At 57.1% G+C, this 20,562-nt stretch overlaps 4 protein-coding genes across 5 annotated transcripts in view; 2 read left to right on the plus strand and 2 right to left on the minus strand.

Moving 5' to 3' along the window:
- LOC119091733 (1-phosphatidylinositol 4,5-bisphosphate phosphodiesterase classes I and II-like) overlaps nt 1–1,483 on the plus strand; it is an 82,217-nt gene extending 80,734 nt beyond the window's left edge. Inside the window, 1 exon segment of the mRNA XM_037214585.1 lies at nt 2–1,483. The gene's annotated coding sequence lies outside the window, so the exon portion shown is untranslated.
- A 16-nt stretch (nt 1,484–1,499) lies between these two features.
- Wdr92 (dynein axonemal assembly factor 10) lies at nt 1,500–3,329 on the minus strand. Of its 2 annotated transcripts, none has more exons than XM_037214586.1 (2): nt 3,303–3,329; nt 1,500–3,137 (listed from the first exon to the last, which is right to left on the minus strand). In XM_037214586.1, exon 2 carries the CDS (start codon nt 2,996–2,998, stop codon nt 1,937–1,939), a length of 1,062 nt encoding a protein of 353 aa, XP_037070481.1. In that variant the 5' UTR covers nt 2,999–3,137; nt 3,303–3,329; the 3' UTR covers nt 1,500–1,936. The 2 variants fall into 2 exon arrangements, with proteins under 2 accessions (XP_037070481.1, XP_037070482.1); XM_037214587.1 differs by having other exon boundaries at nt 3,257–3,326.
- A 400-nt stretch (nt 3,330–3,729) lies between these two features.
- On the plus strand, nt 3,730–11,461 carry LOC119091660 (RING finger protein 121). The gene is made up of 8 exons (XM_037214473.1): nt 3,730–3,759; nt 4,506–4,580; nt 5,124–5,164; nt 6,131–6,272; nt 7,054–7,208; nt 7,532–7,760; nt 10,117–10,250; nt 11,177–11,461. The coding sequence occupies exons 2-8, from the start codon at nt 4,521–4,523 to the stop codon at nt 11,397–11,399; spliced, it is 984 nt and encodes a 327-aa protein (XP_037070368.1). The 5' UTR covers nt 3,730–3,759; nt 4,506–4,520; the 3' UTR covers nt 11,400–11,461.
- Nucleotides 11,462–13,035: 1,574 nt separating this feature from the next.
- LOC119092450 (uncharacterized) lies at nt 13,036–20,434 on the minus strand. The gene is made up of 7 exons (XM_037215412.1): nt 20,287–20,434; nt 19,423–19,539; nt 15,647–15,789; nt 14,377–14,517; nt 13,905–14,173; nt 13,399–13,618; nt 13,036–13,191 (listed from the first exon to the last, which is right to left on the minus strand). Exons 2-7 carry the CDS (start codon nt 19,511–19,513, stop codon nt 13,036–13,038), a joined length of 1,020 nt encoding a protein of 339 aa, XP_037071307.1. The 5' UTR covers nt 19,514–19,539; nt 20,287–20,434.
- Between the last annotated feature and the right edge of the window lie 128 nt (nt 20,435–20,562).

The following is a 20,562-nucleotide window of genomic DNA, read 5'->3' on the forward strand; positions in this document are numbered from 1 at the left end:
GTTTCAGCACGGCCGGAAGCGCGTCAGCTCCGAATTCCGGCCCAGCCCACTGGCATGCAGGGCGACGTGTCGAACAAGTACAAAGTCACCGGCGGGCGCCGCCGGCCCGCGAGCACAAACACGCTCCGCGCGCCACCTGCCGCTGCCCGCGCACACTGTGTAGATGGCGCCGCTGGCGGACCCGCTGAACGCACGCGTCTTTAGACCAGCCACCGTTCGTTGTTGACGCCGGCGCCTGGGACCCGGCCCTCCCGGTGGTTTGTTGGGGTTGCGTTGGACTTGCCGGATTATTTATGTGATTTTCGTGTTCGTTCTAGGGTGTTTGCACGCACTGATTTCGAGCGAAGAGCATGGAGCGCGTCGTTTATGCAATACGATGGATAGTGGATATCAACGTTAGGCTGTAGTCAAGTGATGTCTCGGGCGTGTACAATGCTTTACCTCGCGGTGCGGCCTCAGCCGCGCGTGTCACCGTCTCGAGATCGCTGTACCGGGTGCGGTGGTACATGTGCTGTCTTGACGCTGGGCGCGTGTTGCCCTGGTTGTACCTTGGCCGGCGGCGCCAAGTTCCGGGCCATTCGCTCAACGCGATGGCGGCGCTCCGTGAGAGGACCGCGCGTTGGAGGTGCGATGTGTCCGGTCGCCCAGCCGTCTCTCCCTAACGTCAGCCGGCACTGCGGGCGACCGTGTGCATGACGTTGGCCGCGGGCGGCGCGGCCGCAGCCTGCGGCGGGCGCTCCGCGGCGTCCGCCGTCAGCGCGGTGGGGCTCGCACGCCGTTGTCCCGTTTCTTGTTGAGAACAAATCTGCCATTCTAGCCAAGCCGATTACGAGGGTTCGTGTGTTGACTCGGGGTTGGAGAGGCGCGCGGATGTCGGGAGTTTTCCCGCTGTGTCGCCGTGTCATGGCTGTCCCGTCGCGCCATCTTCCACTGCGCAGCGCACCAGCACCGGCTAGGCGTGGCTAGCCTGGCCGCCGGCCTCCCGCGTCAGGCCTCCGCCATCGGCCACACAGTCCCACACGCACACGGATCCAGGCTGTGCGGAGAGGCCGCACATGGGCAAATAGCTTTACGGCGGCCCGGCCCCGGCCGGCTGTGGGAGCCAGGCCGCCAGCCGGTCAGGAGGCCCGCTGCCGCCCGGGCCGCTCGTGTCGCACAACGTCGCTGTCTTCAGACAATCGAGCCGGCTCGCGCCGCTCCACCTACTGTTAGGGTCGATGTGTACCCCTGCCCCCGCGTGGCGCACGCTCGTGTCTCCAGTCCCGCCCAGCGGAAGACCTCGGATGGGCCTCGCTTCAGGCCGTCCACGGCTGTACGGTGTTTCACACAGATGAGACCCTAATTTCTGTACGAATATTGTCAATGTGCTGTGATTTGGAAATGTTTACCTGTGCTCTGTTTACAATCATTCCCTTCTTCATCAGGTAATCGCTGTTGTAGCGTGGCTCCTCCCTTGTATGTGTCAATAAAGACCAAACTGATGTTTGCGTGCTGTGATATCTTCATTATTCACCGGACTTGCCAGCGACCAGTCAAAGCCATTGAACAAAGGGCGTGTCAGATCAATAATCAAAACGGCAAGCGCCACTCAGCAGAGCTGATGTTCATCTCAACTGACAACTGACGCGGAATGACGGCTCAGTCCTTTAAACTGACAACTCATCGACGAAATCTCCAAGATACGAATAGGACTGGAGTCACCAGTCACTTATACGACGGATACAGCCCTCACTGCCAATACGCGTCGCCCACTGCCCTGTGGTACTGCCCGTCCGCCGGTCAGCGCGTTGGGACCGACACAGACCGAAACGCGCGCGTCGTCGGCCATGACACCGGAGGTTTCACGAAGCCTCGTCGCTAGCTACCTGCACAGGTGCTTCCCCAGCCGAGCTCGGGGAAGCCGCCTGGTCATTTTCCGGGCCGACCTGCCGCCGCCTCAGTTGAAGAGCTGCAGCTTGGTGACGATGATCACCCGCACGGTCTGGTCGAACGCGACGCAGGCACACAGCCCGCGCTTGTCAGGTGACCAGTCGAAGGCGCACACCGGCTGTGAAGACACGATGCCGTTCTGCAGCTGTGTGAGCGTGCCCATCACGCCAAAGTCGCCTCCGGCGTCCCGTTCGCGCCGCTTTCCCGGGTACGTGTAGTGCCAGAGGTTGAGCGAGCCGCTGCCGCCGGTCGTCATAAAAATGTCGCGGTTCTGCGGCAGGTGGCGCACGCGCCAGACGGTCGACTTGTGCGCGCGCTCCGTCAGGCAGGCCAGGCCGCGCTCTGGGTGCTGAGTGCGCGCGTCAAACACGTGCACGCCCGACTCGAGCGTCGTCGCCGCGATCTTGTTCATCTCGATGTCGCGTCTGTCGAACTGCACGCTGCACACGCCGTTCTTGACGTTTGTCTCCCATCGCACCTTCATGGCGCGCAGGTCGAACAGCTTGATGTCACCGTTGTCGTAGCCAGCACAGACGCAGCGTTCGGTGGCACTGTAGCTGTTGCCGAACGCCACAGTCCAGCAGTCTCTGCGTGGCTCGCCCTCGGCCGGCTCCATCACCGCCACCGGCGTCTCCTGGCGAACATCCCACACCTTGACGCTGCCATCGTTGCTGCCAGTAACCAGCTCCGGCGCGCCCTGCTGCCGACCGGCACCGCCCACGCCGTCCAGAGCGTTCACCATCTTCTGGTGCGCGCGCACAGAATACACTGGCTTGCTGAGGTGCTCCAGATCCCACGTCTGTAAAGACCCCTCATGGTCGCCGGTGGCAAGATGGCGGTCCGCCAGGCTGGAGCCGGCGAATGTACCACATTTCAGGCCTTGAGGCTTTTCTACACTTTTGATGGGTTCCAATGCCTCACTGCCCAGCTCAAAAATGTGGAGCGTGCCTCTCGCCCTAGTTGACGAGCCCAGTGTCACGAATTTGGCTGAGCTTGGTATCCAAACGACATCATACAGGGTATGATTCATTGATTTCTCCAGGTGCGTGATTATCTGAGGCTTGTCCATTATCAAAGGCTAAAATATTGATAAAGTGATCATAAAACGCAAGCTTGTGCGATTTCCCAAGAATGCAATGCCGTCAGATCGTCCAGATTCAAACGCCTGATCTGCCTCAACGCGGAAGCAGCGTAGCAGCGCACCTCGCCTGCAAACATGACCGTCTAGGTGAAGTAATGGACGCGTCCTTTCCCAAAACACAGCGGCAACAGCGTATACGTTTTACGTATAATCCAACAACACAGCACCTGCAGTACGTGTACATACCATGTTGGTAGGTTCTGTTCAAACACTTCTCTAAGTCCACACCTACCGTACACAGATGCCTGGCCTGTCTAGCGCCACCAGGCCACACACATTCGGTTTATGTTTGCTGTCGCGTTCTGGTACAATGCTGTTGCCATGACAACAGCCATGGCAGAGTATAAAATAGATTGCTGCCAACTTTCAGCGGTTTTGCAGATAAAAGGTTCTCCTCTACTCTCATTGTGTTTTCAAGTAAAGCAGTTTCAATAGCATCACAAAGCCTTCAGTCAAAATATGGTAATCTTCTTTATGTTTGGCATACAGTTATCGATTAATTCGGTTTAGTGTGATTATCTTCCTTCGAACTTTCTCCCGGAGCCTTTTTTGCAATGGAGCAAAATAATTTTATAGTAAGCGGCCCTCTATACCTTATTACATATCTGGCGAAAGGAAGGCAAACAACTACCACATCAGCAATACGCGTCGAACTTAGGAGTGAGGAGTCGGTGCCGGGGCTGCTGGGGGTGAGGCGTGTGGCGGAAACAGTTTTATCTTGCTGGAGATTGTGGAAGAGGCCTAATTTGATTTCAGATATTTCTGGGATAAATTTTCACTCCCTTGCAATGTGAAAGATAGCGTTCATGAGGCACAATTTCTGATGCCAGGATGGATAATTCAATTTTCTTTCGTGTTTGCAAAAGCACAAAACGTTGGAAAATGACTGGGGAAAATTGTCGGTTTTCAGCTAAGGTCACACTGTCTCACTCCCATGACACAGTGTGATTAATGAACAATTAAATGCATTTCACTTTGGGTGGCCCTCTGAATTCAGGATGAAAATAGAGGCTATGTACAGACTTGGATCTCAAAAAGTTGTCTCAGTGGAATGGAGTGCAATTTTTCCATTTCTCAAGCCAGTCCTAAAATGCAAATTGGATAAGTTATATTTTCACCAGCAAATGACAATTTTCCCCCCTTGCCTGACTCATCAAAGATTTCTGGGTCAACTTTTAGCACCCCAGATATATGAGGATTCTGAGTGACTGCCATGGTCATTAGGAGGATGGAAAAATAATATACGAATATCACCTTACCTAATTTCAGCTTTGTTATTTTGACCCAGACCATGCAGTATCTTTTCTCCCTGGATTTGTGCCAAGCAGATATTGAACCAAGCTTTTTAAGAGAGATCCAGTGGGTGTTCAATTAATTGTAGCTGGATGTATGCTAATGGCAGTACTAATAAAAATATGTGTATGTCTCACTTAAGCTCACTGAAGAAGTGATGGATCATCACCACCATCAAGGAGTGAAGGGATATGAGATCAAGGATCTCCTGAACAGTGTAAGTATTTCAGGTGTGCTGTTTGCTGGTGCTGTATCATCACAGAGTTCTTAGTTGCCAAACATGATGCTACAGGACTTTGTCTGGGGATCTAGGCAGTATTGGATAATGTATTCTTGAGGAATAGATGCAGTAAACATGAAACATAGAAACCCGTAAGGAACAGGAATACCTCCACGTTCGGCATGCACAAATAGTCCTTGGTATGTGAGTAGAAAGCTTATGATATATTTTTTAAGCAAAAAGAGGTCCAAAAAAATAAATTTTGCACACAAAAACAAAAATGGATAGGAGAAGGTGACTTCAGCTTATTTGTCCATCAAAGATGCAAAGAAATAAAATCCTGAGCATAGTTGTTTACATTGATTGGAGTATATGACACCACTATATGTTAAATGCATCAATGTCCAAAATGCTTTCTGGATATATAGATTTTGCTGCTATTGTTGATCATGGCATGAGCAATAAGCAAGGTTTCTGCTGGTACATCAGTAACTTCAAGCAATTTTTGTGATCAACTGACATGTGTTCTGGGATTTTCAGAGTCTGGACCTGACCCAGTTTACAGAGGAGGAAAAATGGAGGTACTGAATGTGTATTCAAGGCTATTTATGTTACATTGTATTATGTGTGCCTGGGTTCTGCATCACTTTGCTGCAGTGGCTTTGATAGTGCTATATGGTCACTATGATTCATTATAAATGAAGGAAAGCATTGATCCTCAAGGCTGGTGCCACCACAAAATTGTGTCCTGTTATTACAAACAAGGCTGCAGACCAAGCAAGTCCCAACATCAACTAATCAGGAATTTGGTAGCTTTATTGACCTGTCATGACCCAGTGATTGAAATTTGGTGAACCTTCAGTCAGTGTCCTGTGCAGACCATGGATCCTCCCATTTTAGGCATATTTTTTAAGACTTGGGCAATGACAACAGTTAAACGTGAAGCCGGCACAGGCGAACATACCACCTACAAATCATTGTGCGATCTGAACGCTGACCACCCCGTTGGTGTGGTGCCACCGACCTGGAAAGCTACCAATTTTTCCTTTTCTGAAATCAGTCTCAAATAAGGCACACTTTGACCTAAACCAATACAAATTGGGCTGTGAACATAGCCCACCTTGTGAGCAACATCCACCCAAAATATTTGTGTTTTCCCAATGCTTGTGTCACAGCCACCAAAGACTAAATTATTCCAGATTCCTGGATCTCGTCAGCTGAAATTGTGAGGACCAATGGCAGCCAAAATGTATTGATCATGCATCCAGCATTGTCATTTATGAATTTGTGCGCGCCTTCTAAAGATGAGTGGACCTCTGCAAGTCTAAGTCATCAAAATGATGTTCAGGTGCATTGATATGGCCTACTCCCAGGGATTTAAACAACGTCACTCCTCATTCGAGATGTACTAGCATCGTCGAGATGGAAATAGCGCCCGCGCCTGTTATCACCTCGCTCGTTCCACGCCACAGCAGGCGTCCTGCTGGCATCATGGCAGGCTATGTCTGCATCTAGTTGTTTGCTGAGGCAGCGTACCCTGTCTGCAGGATAGAGCACATCCGGATGCACGAGAAGCACAAGGGCCATGAGCAGATGCACGCCGAGATGGTGTTGGTGCTGGTGACGGCGCTGCTGCTCGGCCAGGTGGTGCTCGTCTTCTGGAGGAGCAAGCACCCCCGCTCGTATCAGGTCTGTCAGCCAGGTGGTGCTCGTCTTCTGGAGGAGCAAGCACCCCCGCTCGTATCAGGTCTGTCAGCCAGGTGGTGCTCGTCTTCTGGAGGAGCAAGCACCCCCGCTCGTATCAGGTCTGTCAGCCAGGTGGTGCTCGTCTTCTGGAGGAGTAGACCCTTTCGCTCGTATCAGGTCTGTGTCAGCCAGGTGGTGCTCGTCTTCTGGAGGAGTAGACACTTTCGCTCGCATCACGTCTATGTCAGCCAGTGACGGTACCCACGCGGGCGGGACGGCGATGCCGGGAGGGAAGAGTTGCCAGTGCTGGACACCCGGCGACATCGTCAAGAGCCTGTGACCCTATTGCGTGGTTCGCTTACATACTGTCAGTGCTCGAATGTTAAAGTTCCGTTGTCCGCTTGTGAGCTCTGAAATAACCATTGTGGACCGATCTATCACTAACGTACTTTTGCTAAAAAATCTTAGTCCCTCAAATCGTAGCAGTGTCAAGCTCGGCAAGGCATTAAAAAATTGACGAATGACTGTGTTTTCTGGAGACCATCACAGCCTGCTTGTTTGACATCTCCCACGTACACCAGTGTCGTGACATTGCCGACGAGGCAGCTGCAGAGCTCCGTTTGGACTCGTTCACCGAAAGCTCCATAAGAGTGTGCCGACCGGCCCTCCTGCCGTGTGAGTAGGCTACTGATCGGCCCGTGGGCGATGCCGTCCGTCGGCGATGGCTGCTGCGGGCCGGGAATGATCGACACGCGGGTGGTGCCATTCATGGCTGCTGTTTCAGATCGTGACCCTGATCGGCATGTGGGTGATCCCGTTCGTGCTCTGCATCCGCAACCACTGGTGGCGCTTCATCTTCTTCTGGCTGCTTTACTCGTGCATCACGCTCATGATCGGACACAAAGCCATGAAAAAGCCGCTGGAGGGCACCACGCCTAGGTGCGACGTCACTGTCACCATCTGGGTGTTAGAAGGGTGTTAGATCTGAGTGTTAGATCTGGACAAACCGCCGCGTATCATGCATTGACATTTGTTCGTCAAGTTGGAAGACCTGCTCGTCTTCCCAGCGTGGCTGGGCATGTGTGTTGTGAAATGGCTGCGGCCAAACAACTGTGATGTCGGACTATTTTAGTTTGTGCAGACATACTCTCGGCAAATATTCGCACGACATGCATTGATATTGGAGTGACGTTTTTTTTTTGTGTTGAAGTTGTGGAGTTTGGAACGCATGAGACTAAATCAAACATCTTCGCTGCCTCCAGGCTTGTCTACAAGTGGTTCCTGCTCTTGTACAAGATCAGCTATGGGCTAGGAATAATCGGCTACACCATCATGATGGCCACCTTCATGGGCTTTAACCTGATGTTCAGCGTGAAGCCGCACGTCTGGATGGACGTGGGCATCATGTTTCTCTTCTACGGCCTCTACTACGGCGTACTGGGCCGAGACTGCGCCGAGATTTGCGCTGACAAAATGGCCGCCCACATCGGAGTAAGCAGACGTGTGCAATGGCTGCCCTCATGTGTGCGGGGCGATAAAATGGTCCGCGCATCGGGGTGTATTCTAGCCGGCGTTTGATGGAATATTGCTGTCATCACGGAACGAAGTATGAAGTGTCAACTGTTTTGGGCATATTGATCTCAACTATTGTGGATGTTGTTTCATTGACTGTGAGGACGTCAGCAATTTAAGAGCTGAGCAGTATGCTGTTTGGTGTCCAGAACTGCTGATAAAGCAGTAATGCGCGGAACCGTTGTGCAACTGGCTGCAGCGGGCGCGGCGTCCGAAGTACAGATTATCTGTCCCTTCCAGCACACGGGTGACGCAACAGGGGGGGGGGGGGGGGGGGGGAGGAGGGTAGGGGAAGCAGTCGCCTCTCCCTCTCTCCTTCCTGTCGGCAGGCGGGAGCAAGAGTATGTTCTTGCTCCTTCAAAATTTTTGCGAGATTTCTATTGTCCCGAACTAAAGGGCGATGTAGATACCCGTAGATAACAAAAAATAAATTAAGTCAAGAATACCCCGTAACTATGCTATACAGAAATAAATCGGGTTCACAAGACCCTTTTCTATATCAAGAAGTCCGCTTTCTGGACCATGGGTTACCACTATGAGTAAGGTAGCCCCTTGCTCTGAATCAGTAGGCCCGATGTTATGTTGAGGAGGCCTCTGCTGGATCGGGAGGCTCCCATTATCAACTAGGAGGCCTCTGTTCTGAGTAAGGAGGCCCTGTACTGGGTTAGAAGGCACCTCGTATATTCAGGAGGCCCCTCTTCTGAAAAGGAGGCCCCTTTCAGGCGTCAGATGTCGGCGGTTCCGGATCAGGATGCCCTGTTTCGGGATAACGAGGACCCTTCGCTAGATTTGGAGGCCCACTTCATGAATGAAAAGCGTCCTGGTCTGCATAGGAGATCTCTCTTTGCATCAGGAAACCCTTTCTAGGAACACGCGGCCTTACTTTAGAAAAGCTGGACCCTTTACCGGATAATCAGAGGGCCCCATTCTGAATTTTTTTATAGTGGATATTTACTTGCATATAATACACGTAGCAATTTTATAAGAGGGTAAATGCCCTCGGTGCCCTTCCCCCTTGGATATGACATTGCCGGGAACCTGCCCCCTTCCCCCTGTGTGTAGGCCCCATTTTGTTCAAGAGGCCATCTTGAAAATCCTGCTCACCCCCAAACCCAACCCGTGGCGCCGCCCCTGCCAGCAGATGACGCGTAATGCGATATCCACAAAGGGCGCCCGCGTGCAATGCTGGCGGCTGAAGCGATGTGTCATCACCCTGTATATGACCTGCACACTGTTTTTGCAGTATGTTTTGTGGCTGTTCCGTCGTTTTACTGGTGACCATCGAAATAGGGCAGGCACAACGTGGCATGCCGGTGTGGAGTGTGTATGTGGAGCGGCTCGCACTACCTGGCTGTTCCGCATGTGACCTGTCTGTACTCGGCGTGGTGTCTGGGCCTGTCTGTCGCCGTCTGTTCCCGCCCTGTCATTGGTTAGGCCGCTGTCCCGCTGGTACAGCAGTCAGCACTCACGTCTTGCCTCACATCAAGCGACGAACGCAGACAACCGCCACATGGGTTCGATTCCCATCCTAGGCGCAAGATTTCCTTGAGGCGGAGGAGACAAACTTTGGGACATAAAGGGTTGGGATGGTCTTGCATAACAAGCTAAAGATCTCTCGGGCTATTTGGTGGAAAGGCTGGCCCAAACTGTGATGTGGTGTGACGTTTGGACCAATTGGGCGCAGTGTTCGCGCGATGAATTAACTAGAACTCTGACTCGGACTCGACGGAAGCCGGTAATTCACGCGGTAGTTCTCACAGAAGCGGACACAGGCCGTGGAAGCACCAAGTCTCATTTGCAGTGCGTGCGGCCGTGTGCGCGCACCACGTTTGAGCCGCGTTTGCGGCTGGTGCGCGTCCTTCGGCGGCTGTCCTCCGGTGGCTGTCCTCCAGTGGCTGCCCTCCGGCGGCTATCCTCCGGCGGCTGCCCTCCAGCGGCTGCCCTCCGTCGGCTGCCCTCCGGCGGCTGTCCTCCGGCGGCTATCCTCCAGCGGCTGTCCTTCAGCGGCTGTCCTCCGGTGGCTGTCCTCCGGGCTGGCTGTCCTCCAGCGGCTGTCCTCCGGCGGCTATCCTCCAGCGGCTGTCCTTCAGCGGCTGTCCTGCGGGGGCTGTCCTCCGGTGGCTGTTATCCAGCGGCTGCCCTCCGGCGGCTGTCCTCCGGTGGCTGTCCTCCGGTGGCTGTTATCCAGCGGCTGCCCTCCGGCGGCTGTCCTCCAGCGGCAGTACTGCTGTGCGCCGAGCCCGAGCCGACGCCGTCCTCCGTTTTCCGTCCACAGTACTACCGTCCGGACGGCATGCCGACCCGCAGCCTGGACCCGGACGTGTGCGCCGTCTGCGGCAACAAGCTGATGGTGCTGGACAACGACCAGGCCGTGCTGGAGAAGACCTACCGGCTGACCTGCCAGCACGTGTAAGCGCCGGAGGCCGGCGGCGGCAGCGGGCCCAGGCCGCGGGCAGGCTGGGGCTGAGGAGTGAGGGTAGTGCAGGCCTGGAGAGTAATGGTGGTGCGGGGCTGGGGAGTGGGGATGGCGCGGAGCTGAGGAGTTAGGGTGGCGATGGACTGGGAAGTGAGAGTGGCGATGGGCTGTGGAGTGAGAGTGGTGCGGGACTGTGGAGGGAGAGTGGCGATGGGCTGGGGAGTGTGAGTGGCGATGGGCTGGGGAGGGAGAGTGGCGATGGGCTGGGGAGGGAGAGTGGCGATGGGCTGGAGAGTGTGAGTAGCGATGGGCTGGGAAGTGAATGTGGCCGGGAGGGAAGGAAGTGAGCCAAAGTGCCCGGGGCAGGGCGAGGCGGGGGAGGGCTGCGCGTTGGCGGCCGGTGTGCGGGACCGGGGCGGGCTCAGGGATCAAGTGGGATGAGGCGGGGCGGTACGGGCTTGCCGGTGGAGGGCGCCGACTTTGTGATGTGGTGGTGGGGCCCCGCTAGCATGCCGGAGTGGATCACGGCTCAATATCGAGGTTACTGGGTCGCGTAAATGATGGGCGAAGCGGGAGAGTGCACAGGGTGGAACATTGACTGGCTGCATCGCAGTGTGCTTCGTGTGACATCTGGGAACCAGGTGATCTATGTAATATTGTGATCAGAGACCTGTCCCAGATGCTCTCATCACTTTCTCAGCAAATGATTATATACAGCACAGGTCGCTGCCATTGCGCTTTGTGCGTTATGTGATGACGCGGATAAACGCTTTTCACGTTAGCCTCATAGATGAGGCTAACATTATGGAGGTCAGTGGCAGCGCGCTGCGCTGTTGCTCGGTGCTGTGCGTTCGGATTCCACCGCGCCAGGCGGCGCGCGGCGTCCGACCGTTCTCACGCCCCGCTCGCGGCCGGCCAGGTTCCACGAGTTCTGCATACGCGGCTGGTGCATCGTCGGCAAGAAGCAGATATGCCCCTACTGCAAGGAGAAGGTGGACCTGAAGCGGATGCTGCACAACCCGTGGGAGAAGCCGCACGTGCTGTACGGCCAGCTGCTGGACTGGATCCGCTGGCTGGTGGCTTGGCAGCCGGTCATCATCATGGCCGTACAGGGCGTCAACTACCTGCTGGGGCTGGAGTGAGAGGCGGCCGGCCGGTCGGCACGCGGCGCCGGGCCGGGCCAGGAGCGGCCGGCCGCAGAGTTAACAGGCGGGTCGCGGGGGAGGCCGGCGACCCGGTGAGTGTGCGGCGGCTGTGGAAGCGATCAGGGCGGCGTCGGCGTGGAGAGGACCCCTCGCGACGCGGGAAAGTGGTTGCGGGCTTCCTGGGCGAGGCGGGGCAGCCAGCTGTCGGGTCTGAGCCGCGTCACGTCATAGGGCTGGCGTCCCCCGGCCCCCCCCCCCCCCCTTCCCCTCCCTGACGCATCGCTGGTGGAGCGACTCCGCGGGTGACGAGGTGGTGTTGGGAGCGGAGCTGGATATCGGTCATGCTGCCTGGGAGGCTTCATCCGGGGAAAGGAGAGTTTTCAGAGGAGGGAGGGGAAGACAAGGCCGGATAGTGTCTTCGCTCGACCAACGGAGCCGGCTCGGCGTACTCCGAACTGGCCGGCTTCTCCAGACGCAGGGAGCTTCGTACGTCGCTATGTCTATTTATAGGCGCTTACCAAGCATGAGCCGGTAGGCTAGGGTAATTTAATTAGCATGATTTTGCAGCGTGCTGAGGCGCGTGCTCTCGGTGCATACGCCTCCCTGATGGACATGAGCGGGTGCTGAGGCGCGTGCTCTCGGTGCGTACGCCTCCCTGATGGACATGAGCGGGTGCTGAGGCGCGTGCTCTCGGTGCGTACGCCTCCCTGATGGACATCAGCGGGTGCTGAGGCGCGTGCTCTCGGTGCGTACGCCTCCCTGATGGACATCAGCGGGTGCTGAGGCGCGTGCTCTCGGTGCGTACGCCTCCCTGATGGACATAAGCGGGTATGCACCTGGCCCGCTGCAAGCACCAGCGCAGCACGAGCTGTGCTCAGGAGTGCAGTCATTGGGTCCGGTCACGACCTTGTCGTCAGACCCCTAGAATCGCCAAATCGCGTCGGCGGACTTCTCGAATCGCGGAATCCCGACGTTTGGGTTCGAATCCAGGCCGCGCCGAACCCGTCGACACAGCATCGGATGCCACGGGTGCAGGCTGGATTCGCTGGTGCTCGTGCATAGAGCGTCTGCTGCCGTGCCCTGACCGTGCCTGAAAAGCCGGTCGGCGTCCGGGCCGGCGTGAACGATTATTAGGACTTGGTTCAATGCGTCACAAAACCGCATTTCTTGCGATCGTAGGCGTGCTACACTATTATTGACTTAATAGGAAACTAAAATGTTTGTAACGTTTGCTTTTCTCGCTGCAAACGTAATGCTCGAGATGCGTGCTGACGCCGAACGAAAATTTCAATGTAATTGCATTGATTTTGGGAAATACAAATGCTGCCTTCACGACAAATAGCATTTTATTTGTGAGCGGGTGCGCGCACCTCTGTGATTCGCGGGCCGCTCACCATGCAAACGTCCGTTTCATGTGGTATCTGCTCGTTCGTAATAGTCTTTTTGTACCAGCTGAGTTTGGGCGGTGCCTCGCCCGCTGGGCGACTGCATTCATGATATATGTGTTGGAGCTAAGCTAGTGTGTAGCACGTTGTCAGTGTTAGTGCGTCACCGCGGATTTCCGTGCAATTTTCTTCGGCTGCTGATTCTGTAATACACGGGATGAGGACAGCGACGGGACTGGTGGCCGATCTCAGAACACGGGCGGCGCCTGCAGCGCCAGCGGCAGCATCTCGCCGATGTTGACCTTGTGGATGCGCAGGGGCGGGCCGAGCGAGAGGTGGCGGGTGCGTGGCGGCAGGCGCGGCAGACTGCAGCGCGCCGCGTCGCCCTGCGACGCCTCGTCGTCCTGCGCGGCCGGCTTGGGTGGCTGGCTGACCTGGCGGCGGCGCTGGCGGCCGGCCGTCGGCCACTCTGGCGCCGGCCGCTCCTCGGGTGCGTATCGCCACAGCTGGCGGCCGCGCGACGCCAGCAGCTGGCGCACGTGCGGCCGCAGGCCGGCCGAGCGGAGTCCGCCGGCCGGCCGGCGCGCCGCCTGCGCCCACCACAGCTGCGCGCCCAGCCGCGTCCGCTCCAGGTCCTCCAGGTCGCGCATGGTCGCTGTGTCGGCGTCCCGCTCGCGGCGCGCCGCGCCCCAGGCGCCCTCCATCTGCTCTTGGATGGCGCGAATAGCTTCGCGGGACGTCTTGTCAGCCGCCTGGGTCAGTCGGCCGACGGCGTCGCGCTCATGCTGACGGGCCCGCTCTAGCTCCGGAGCGCCGCGCTGCCCGGTCGCGCTGCCCGCGATTGGCGAGAGCACGTGCCCGTCATGGCGGGCGGCCGGCGTCGCCTGCAGCTGCACCACGGTCGGCACCCAGCGGCCGCGGCCGGGCTCGCCGCCCAGGCTGGTGGCGCTGCCGCGGCTGGGCGCCGCGCTCTCTGCCGTGCTGCCAGACAGCGCCGGCAGCCAGGAGCGCGGCGCCGCCGGTTGGCGGAACGCCGGGCGCTCGCCGACGGTCCCGCGCCGCGCCGCCTCCCGCCGCCGGCTGCGATGGCGCCCGCGCGCGCCGACGCCGCGCGCACTCGGTGCACGTGCAGTCTTGCAGGTGCGGTACATGCACGTGGAGCGGTACGGTGGTGGCGGCGGCGGCGGCTGCCGGTGGCGGCTCCTTCTTGCCGACTACGATCAGCCGGTCGGAGCGCACGGCAGCCCTGGGCCGACGCAGCTTGCGGCGGCTGGGCCGGCTCTCGGCTGGCTCGGTGGCCGGCGCCGGACCCCCCACCTTATCTAGCATGCCCATGCCGAACGCGTCGTCAATGACGGACCGGTGCTCCCGCTGGATGAAGTCCATCTGCGGCACGGACAGGGAGGACGGCACTGAAGCGGCGATGCTCCTTCCCAGTCAGTCCGCTAACTGCACGAGGAGCCAGCTTTTGTTTGATACTTTGGACCGGTTTTTGAACTGCTCAACGATATTTCTTTATCAGAGGCGTCGTTTCGCACTGACTGCGGAACGCCGCTCGCTAGGCAGGTTTGTCGCTAGCGGGGACTCACGTTTTTCACTATCACGGAGATGAAGACTCCCGACGACGTCGAGGTCTGTGGCAGTACGAGAAATGGAATGCCAATGTCTTCGTTGTTTTCGTCCGGTATGGTCACGAGCTGACGGAACTCGAACAGCTTGTCCGGTGGGGTCTGCCAATACAACGAGGACAGTTTGATTTGTGGACTCGCAGCCTGTTGGTGTCGACTCCTATTTAGAAAATGACACAGTTTCACTCGCGCAGGCCAGTGTAAGGGAGTCCAGACAGTTTTATTTACTAAGCCGCTGCCATGATTTCACGAACAGGGCTCAAAACTATATCATGTCCCGTATCGGCAGGAAATTATGCATGACATCTGTCCTGATCCATTCATCTGGAAGTTGTTGCGTCTTCACAAGCAATGATGGTTGTTCAACCTTTTATTGCAGCTATCGTCGGACCATTTCGGTTGTTTAGACAATGCCTCCTTAGAAGCTTCGAGCTTATGCGACGTGCTCGACGTTGGTGACTACAACGCGCGGTGTGAATCAAAGGAATAACCAGCCTAGTTTATGTCGGTCCCGATACTAAACACACTGTATCTTGTGCCAGTACATGGTGCTTTACCACACCTTACGCATTGCCTTACCCACACCCTGCACCCAGCCGTCCTTACCTCACCTTGTCCCACACCATGCTGAACCGTGTATCCTGCTGTGCTCTGCACTCTGCTCTACTTTACCGTGCCTCACGTACCTTGCCATCTCCATGCCCTGTCTTACCGCCCTGACATATCCCGCACTGCGCCCTGGATTCTGCCGTGACCCGTACCTTGTCGTGCCCTGTACCTCGTCGAGTACGGTGCCCTGTTGCCTCCTGAACCACACTGTCGTGTACCCCGGTATGCTCTGTTTGGTTGTTTGGTTGTTAGAAGTGGTGTCCTTTCGACCAGAAATGATCATTTCAGGGCCACGGGTTAAAGGAAAATGGTTAACGTCGGAGCAGGCTTGTCTGCGCCTGGGGAGCCAGCCACCGAGCTTTAACCCGCGCATGTGTGCTGGGACCCGGTCGGGGTCCCCCTTCCCACGGGGGCTCTCGGCCCACTTGTGGCTGGCGCATGCAGCCTGTCCCGGACAATGGGGATGTTACGAGGATGCAAGATGGACCAAGATAGAGGATAAGACGGTCGAATGCCATGCCCCGTGCCCTGCCGTATCCTGTGCGCAGCCGGTCTGTGATGAAGCTCCGCCACACTGATCTGTTATGTCTGTGGCCGGCCGCGCGCGCCTCCCTCGTGGCACCTCGGTCTCCAGCTTGCTGTGGTCCCGCGCGGCCTGCCACCGCCGCCGCTGCTGCTCGTTGACCTCGTCCACCACACCGAACACCACTTCCTCGTTCTCGGCCCGGTTAGCCGAGTGGGTGGCATACACGACAACCCTGACATCTGGCGGCATGGCCGGGAACGACGGTCAATCGGGCGCCGACCCGCAGGGTGACACCTGGCGGCAAGCTCGTATGCTATGAGTTGGAGACAAACGTCGTGGGATGGGAAATTGGTGTGATTGTTGCATGGCCATTCTAATGACGAATTCCACGAGTTCAGTTTAACAAGAGGCCATGATAAGAATGCCGGTGACATTCTTTTATCGACAGCAGCGTGTTGTTAGGTTACACGTCCACACGCTGCAGCGCCATGCAGCATGAGACTGCTCCAGCGGGCCCGGCTGCGCGCAACACTCGCATGACCGTTTGTTGGCTGCAGCCCTGAAGAGAATCACGCAAGGAGGCGTGCTGCTACAGCATAAAACCACGCTGAGTGACACAATCACAAACGGAGTTGGCGCAGATGAACGCCTAACATGACGTCACAGATCGAATGTCGCTATCTTGACAGATCGATGTTCATCGGCTCAGCTGCACCCGCACCCGTACCGCGCCTCGGCAGGCCGGCGCTGCAGACCTGCTGTCGGTATGCAGACACATCTGTCACGTCAGCCAGTGTGAGGTAGCAGTGACAAGTGTGTGAGAGAACGCCTAAGCGGCAGAACATAGATGCTGGACAAGACATTGATATTCACATCGGCGTTTTGTGCTGTCGACATGATGATTTAAGCGGCGTCTGCCTGTGTGATGGACTATTGATAGCCATAATTTCTCGAGGACTTAACTTCATGCAGTCAGCAAAGTACCTTTGACGTGGCGGTGTTGTGATGCTAAAAGACAGGTGAACGTAATCCATGGAACTGCTATCAATGCGTGATTCAGTATAGCGAATAAAATATTTGATTTAACTTCATGGCTGGCGTGTGATAATGTCACAAGCACTTGATGCGTATCATTTCGTTTCGTTAGGTAAAAACCAGGTTTATGAGGTATGGATCTCCTGAAGAGTCTTGTCTGAAATCTCAGCAAAGAAACGCCTCACGAAATTAAGGCGTACCGGTTGATGAATGCATTTACCGGCTCATTAAACCGCATGCAGCATGGTTTACGGACCAGAACTGGCTCGATACACTATCAACCAGTAAGTATCGTGGCCCATCGATGTTGACAGCGGCGGAGAGGCGGGCTCTCAACAGGCTGGCGGATAAGGGGTCAATACCCGCTGCTGCACGAGCCAATGCATTCCTATCTCTTCGCCCGCCACGTGCCCCGGGAGGAGCGAGCTGACCGCGCTGGTACGCCAGTGCAGCGGCCGTTTACGAGTCCATCGGCCGATACGGCTGACACTGCTGATCCGGCCGGCGCCACACGGCCTCCCCCCCGTTACCATTTGCCTGCCCGCTGGGGACGTTTAACGATGCTCCACTCTGTGTGGACCGTCGGTAGCGAGGTCACCGACATTTGTAAACATTACCGCGATTTACAGAAGCTCGCGGGGCACTCCCTCTTTGCGACGTCACGTTCGGGCGCTAGAGCTGCCCAGGTTGTTTGTTGGCAGTTTATCCACAAGTCGGTCAAGTCTGATTATTTAGCGGCCGGTCCATGCAGTCAGTTGCAAACAAATCCGTATCCGTTGATAGACTGGCGGGAGGGCCATTCCATGCCAATGCAATCCGATTACGTTAGGTACCAAACATCTCAAGTCGTGTTTAGCGATCAAGCTGAATCACGCCCCCGCCCGGCTCCTTTTATTCTACTCGCAAGGCCGCCACCGTTGTTAGTGAGAGAGTGTCCTAAAATCCCGGCACAGACGGATGGCAGAGCCAATGACATCACAGAGATTTCGGGACCAGCCGTCACGGTTATAGGGGACGACAATAAAAAAGGCAAGCTCACTCTTTGCCTCGCAGAGCTTTACTCACTGCTCTACTCAGTAAAGGTAAGTGAGCAAACATCAACGTACGCGGCGCTACGCAGAAAATGTACACGAAAACGCACTTGGTCGCGACTTAATACGTGCCGGGGATCACCCGTCTCCGAAGCATCGCACACGATGCGTCGAGTCCATGGTGAAGAAGTAGTGACAATTTTTTTCGGGCGAGGAAGCAAACAGCATGTCTGTCCGGCTGGTGCGGTTCAAGATTGGTGTCGGGCCCAGTGGTAGGAGTCAACGAGGCGGTCTGTGAGTTGGACGCCCACTGGTCGCCCTCGCACATGGGTCAGGAACCCCAATGGATGTGCGGTCACGCACCCGTCCATCCGCTACAGCCTCCGGACGTTCGCTCTCGTCGTCCCTGCTCCCTGTCAACCGACTCCGTCGCTGCTGCCGTTCCGCTGCAACCTTCATCTCGTCCTGAACGCTGCGCCACAAAACAGCTGAATCCTCTGACTCCAAACCACCGCCATCACCGGCTGTCGACTGGTGCCCGGTCCTGAACCGGTCCGGTCCTGCCTCCCGGTCCTGGCCGGTCCGTCTCCCTCCGAGCTCTGACCCCTAACCACCGCCATCACCGGCTGTCGACTGGCGCCCGGTCCTGAACGCCCCGCCTCCCGGTCCTGGCCGGTCCGTCTCCCTCCGAGCTCTGACCCCAAACCACCGCCATCACCGGCTGCCGACTGGCGCCCGGTCCTGAACCGGTCCGGTCCTGCCTCCCTGTCCTGGCCGGTCCGTCTCCCTCCGAGCTCCGGCCTGTCTCTGGCCGGTCTCCCAGCTCCGCCGGCTCCCGGCCCTGCCGCGCATCTGCCTCCCGGGTCGTAAATCGCGTTGTGACTGTCGCTCCGTGATGAGGAGGCGCCCGGCGGTGGGGGGGGGGGGGGGGGGGGGAAGCGAGCCATTTCCCCGGGGCAATCGGGCGGTCCCGTCGAACGATCGCCGCGCGCCGTAAGCCACCGCTCTTACCCGGTCCCGGATGTGAGCGGCGGCACTAGATCACACGGACGTGGCCGCGGGGACGCGAACGGAGGGCGGCGCCGGCGCGCACGACTCCAGGCTGCGGCACGCTCGAGAAAGAGGGACACGCTGTTTATGTCAGGCAAGGTTAGAGGAGAGTCGCTTCACGATCTCCCAACTTTCGGGAGGGGGAGGGCGCGAATCAGGCGCGTGATTTGACAAAATGAGTTGGTGGGGGAACAGTGAACAATGCCCCAATCTAACCCTTGAATATGCCAACACACAGGTTTCTCTCCAGATTTGGCCAACTGTCTTACAAAGCTGGGGGAGCTGGAGTCCAAGTTGGGGGGGGGGGGGGCGCTGAAGGCCCTCTCCGCAATTAATAAGAAGCTACACCTCCTGGAACGGATGTGCAATAAATCCTGCCCAGTTCGTACTGCGGCACCTCTGTTGTTGTCTACATGCACAAGTCTACTGTAAATCCCTGCCAGTCATCGTGTGGCTGTTGAAGGAACCACTCTATGAAGCGATGACCACCTAACAGCGTCTGCTTGCTGTAACCTGCAGCCGTTTCTGGCTGATACGGCTAATCGGGCTGGATAGCTCATCCCCTGGCTCACAGGAACTTCCCCAGCAAGCTGGAGGTGGAAGGGCAGACACGAGCGTTGATCCATTTCACTGCTCAGCGCTGCAGTGCTCATGCCCTGTTTTCCAAAGCTGCAGGGGCAGCTCCCCCGCCCGGCCCCAAACAGCGCCGGCTGTGGCGCCGGTTTGCGGCGAGGGCGGCACGGCGGCGGCGCTCACTGGGCAGCCGGAGAGCCCGCAGCAGGGTCTCGTTCTGATCAGTGACGAGCGCGGCGACCCGCTGCGGCAGCGCCGACCGGCTTGGCTCCATGGAGAGCTCTCGCAGCAGCGATATGTCTGGCGGCCGACGAATGGCTTGTCATGCCGCGACAGTGCACCGCCAAATGCGGCCGGCCCGCTAATGCGGCTGGTTCGGCGGCCAGACAGCCGATATGGCACAGGGACGCTATCCGCTGGTAGGCGCGCTAGTGAGAAGTGACACACGCTCAGCTAAGCAGGAGTTAACTCATTAACACGAACAAAGTTATTCGGTCTGAGCCCAACGCATCCGTTTGAACTGCTTAGGCAGCGCCACTGTTTTCTTCATTGTTTGGTACGGAGGCTCAGACAACAAAATGATCGTGGGCATGGTGAGCGATGGGATGCACATATAACTGAATTGCCTATAACGAAGCTTTACATCATAGTGAGTCTTTGCAGCAGGCATATGGATTAAACATTCTCTGAAACCTTCACCGGACGATCATTTTGCACTCATGATGATAAATCAAATGAGGTCGAAAAGGAGATGTCTTACAGCAGGCAGCAGCGTGCAGGAGAATGCATCGTGCAGAACAAAACAATTTAAATCATAACACATTTACCTGTCCATATACGCCAGATTCTTCCCCACTTGGCATAGGAAGTGAAATCAAACCGCCGACAATACATTAAATGGTCCTATAAATACAATCCCCCCGCATAATTGTGCCACAACCCTGGATTAAATTGATAAAATCACGCCAGGGGACATGCGACCGGCGGCGGCGCCGCGTTTGACCGGCGCAGCGCGGCGTGTGCCGGCCGGCGCCGGCAGTCGCTCACCTCCGCCCTCCTCTATGACCCATTCGACGGGGTCAGCCAGCGCTGTATGGGTGGTCTCGGGCGTGACGAGCACAGCCACCACGTCCCGCAGGTCGTGGCCGCGGCCAGGCGTGTCCAGACCGCCACTGAGCACGCGCGCGCCCGCCACGCCCAGGTCCTGCAGCTGCCGCTCCACCACGGCCCGTCTGCGGAGGGGGGGGGGGGGGAGCGCGCTCCGGTCAGAGCGGGATCACGGTCAGGTCAGGGTCGGTGTGGTCCGTCCCAGCCGGGGCAGGG

Source organism: Pollicipes pollicipes, unplaced genomic scaffold, assembly GCF_011947565.3.
Source record: "Pollicipes pollicipes isolate AB1234 unplaced genomic scaffold, Ppol_2.1 Scaffold_3447;HRSCAF=4054_pilon_pilon_pilon, whole genome shotgun sequence".
Classification (NCBI taxonomy): domain Eukaryota; kingdom Metazoa; phylum Arthropoda; class Thecostraca; order Pollicipedomorpha; family Pollicipedidae; genus Pollicipes; species Pollicipes pollicipes.

Excerpts from the sequence above, each read along its gene's own strand:
- LOC119092450 (XM_037215412.1), bottom strand. The coding sequence starts at position 19,513 with ATGGAGCCAAGCCGGTCGGCGCTGCCGCAGCGGGTCGCCGCGCTCGTC. Across the intron at positions 15,790-19,422 it reads GCGGGCTCTCCGGCTGCCCA|ATGTCAGGGTTGTCGTGTAT; the intron begins GTGAGCGCCGCC and ends CCATGCCGCCAG. Across the intron at positions 14,518-15,646 it reads ACAGCAAGCTGGAGACCGAG|ACCCCACCGGACAAGCTGTT; the intron begins GTGCCACGAGGG and ends TTGTATTGGCAG.
- Wdr92 (XM_037214586.1), bottom strand. The coding sequence starts at position 2,998 with ATGGACAAGCCTCAGATAATCACGCACCTGGAGAAATCAATGAATCAT.
- LOC119091660 (XM_037214473.1), top strand. The coding sequence starts at position 4,521 with ATGGATCATCACCACCATCAAGGAGTGAAGGGATATGAGATCAAGGAT. Across the intron at positions 5,165-6,130 it reads ACAGAGGAGGAAAAATGGAG|GATAGAGCACATCCGGATGC; the intron begins GTACTGAATGTG and ends CCCTGTCTGCAG. Across the intron at positions 6,273-7,053 it reads AGCACCCCCGCTCGTATCAG|ATCGTGACCCTGATCGGCAT; the intron begins GTCTGTCAGCCA and ends CTGCTGTTTCAG.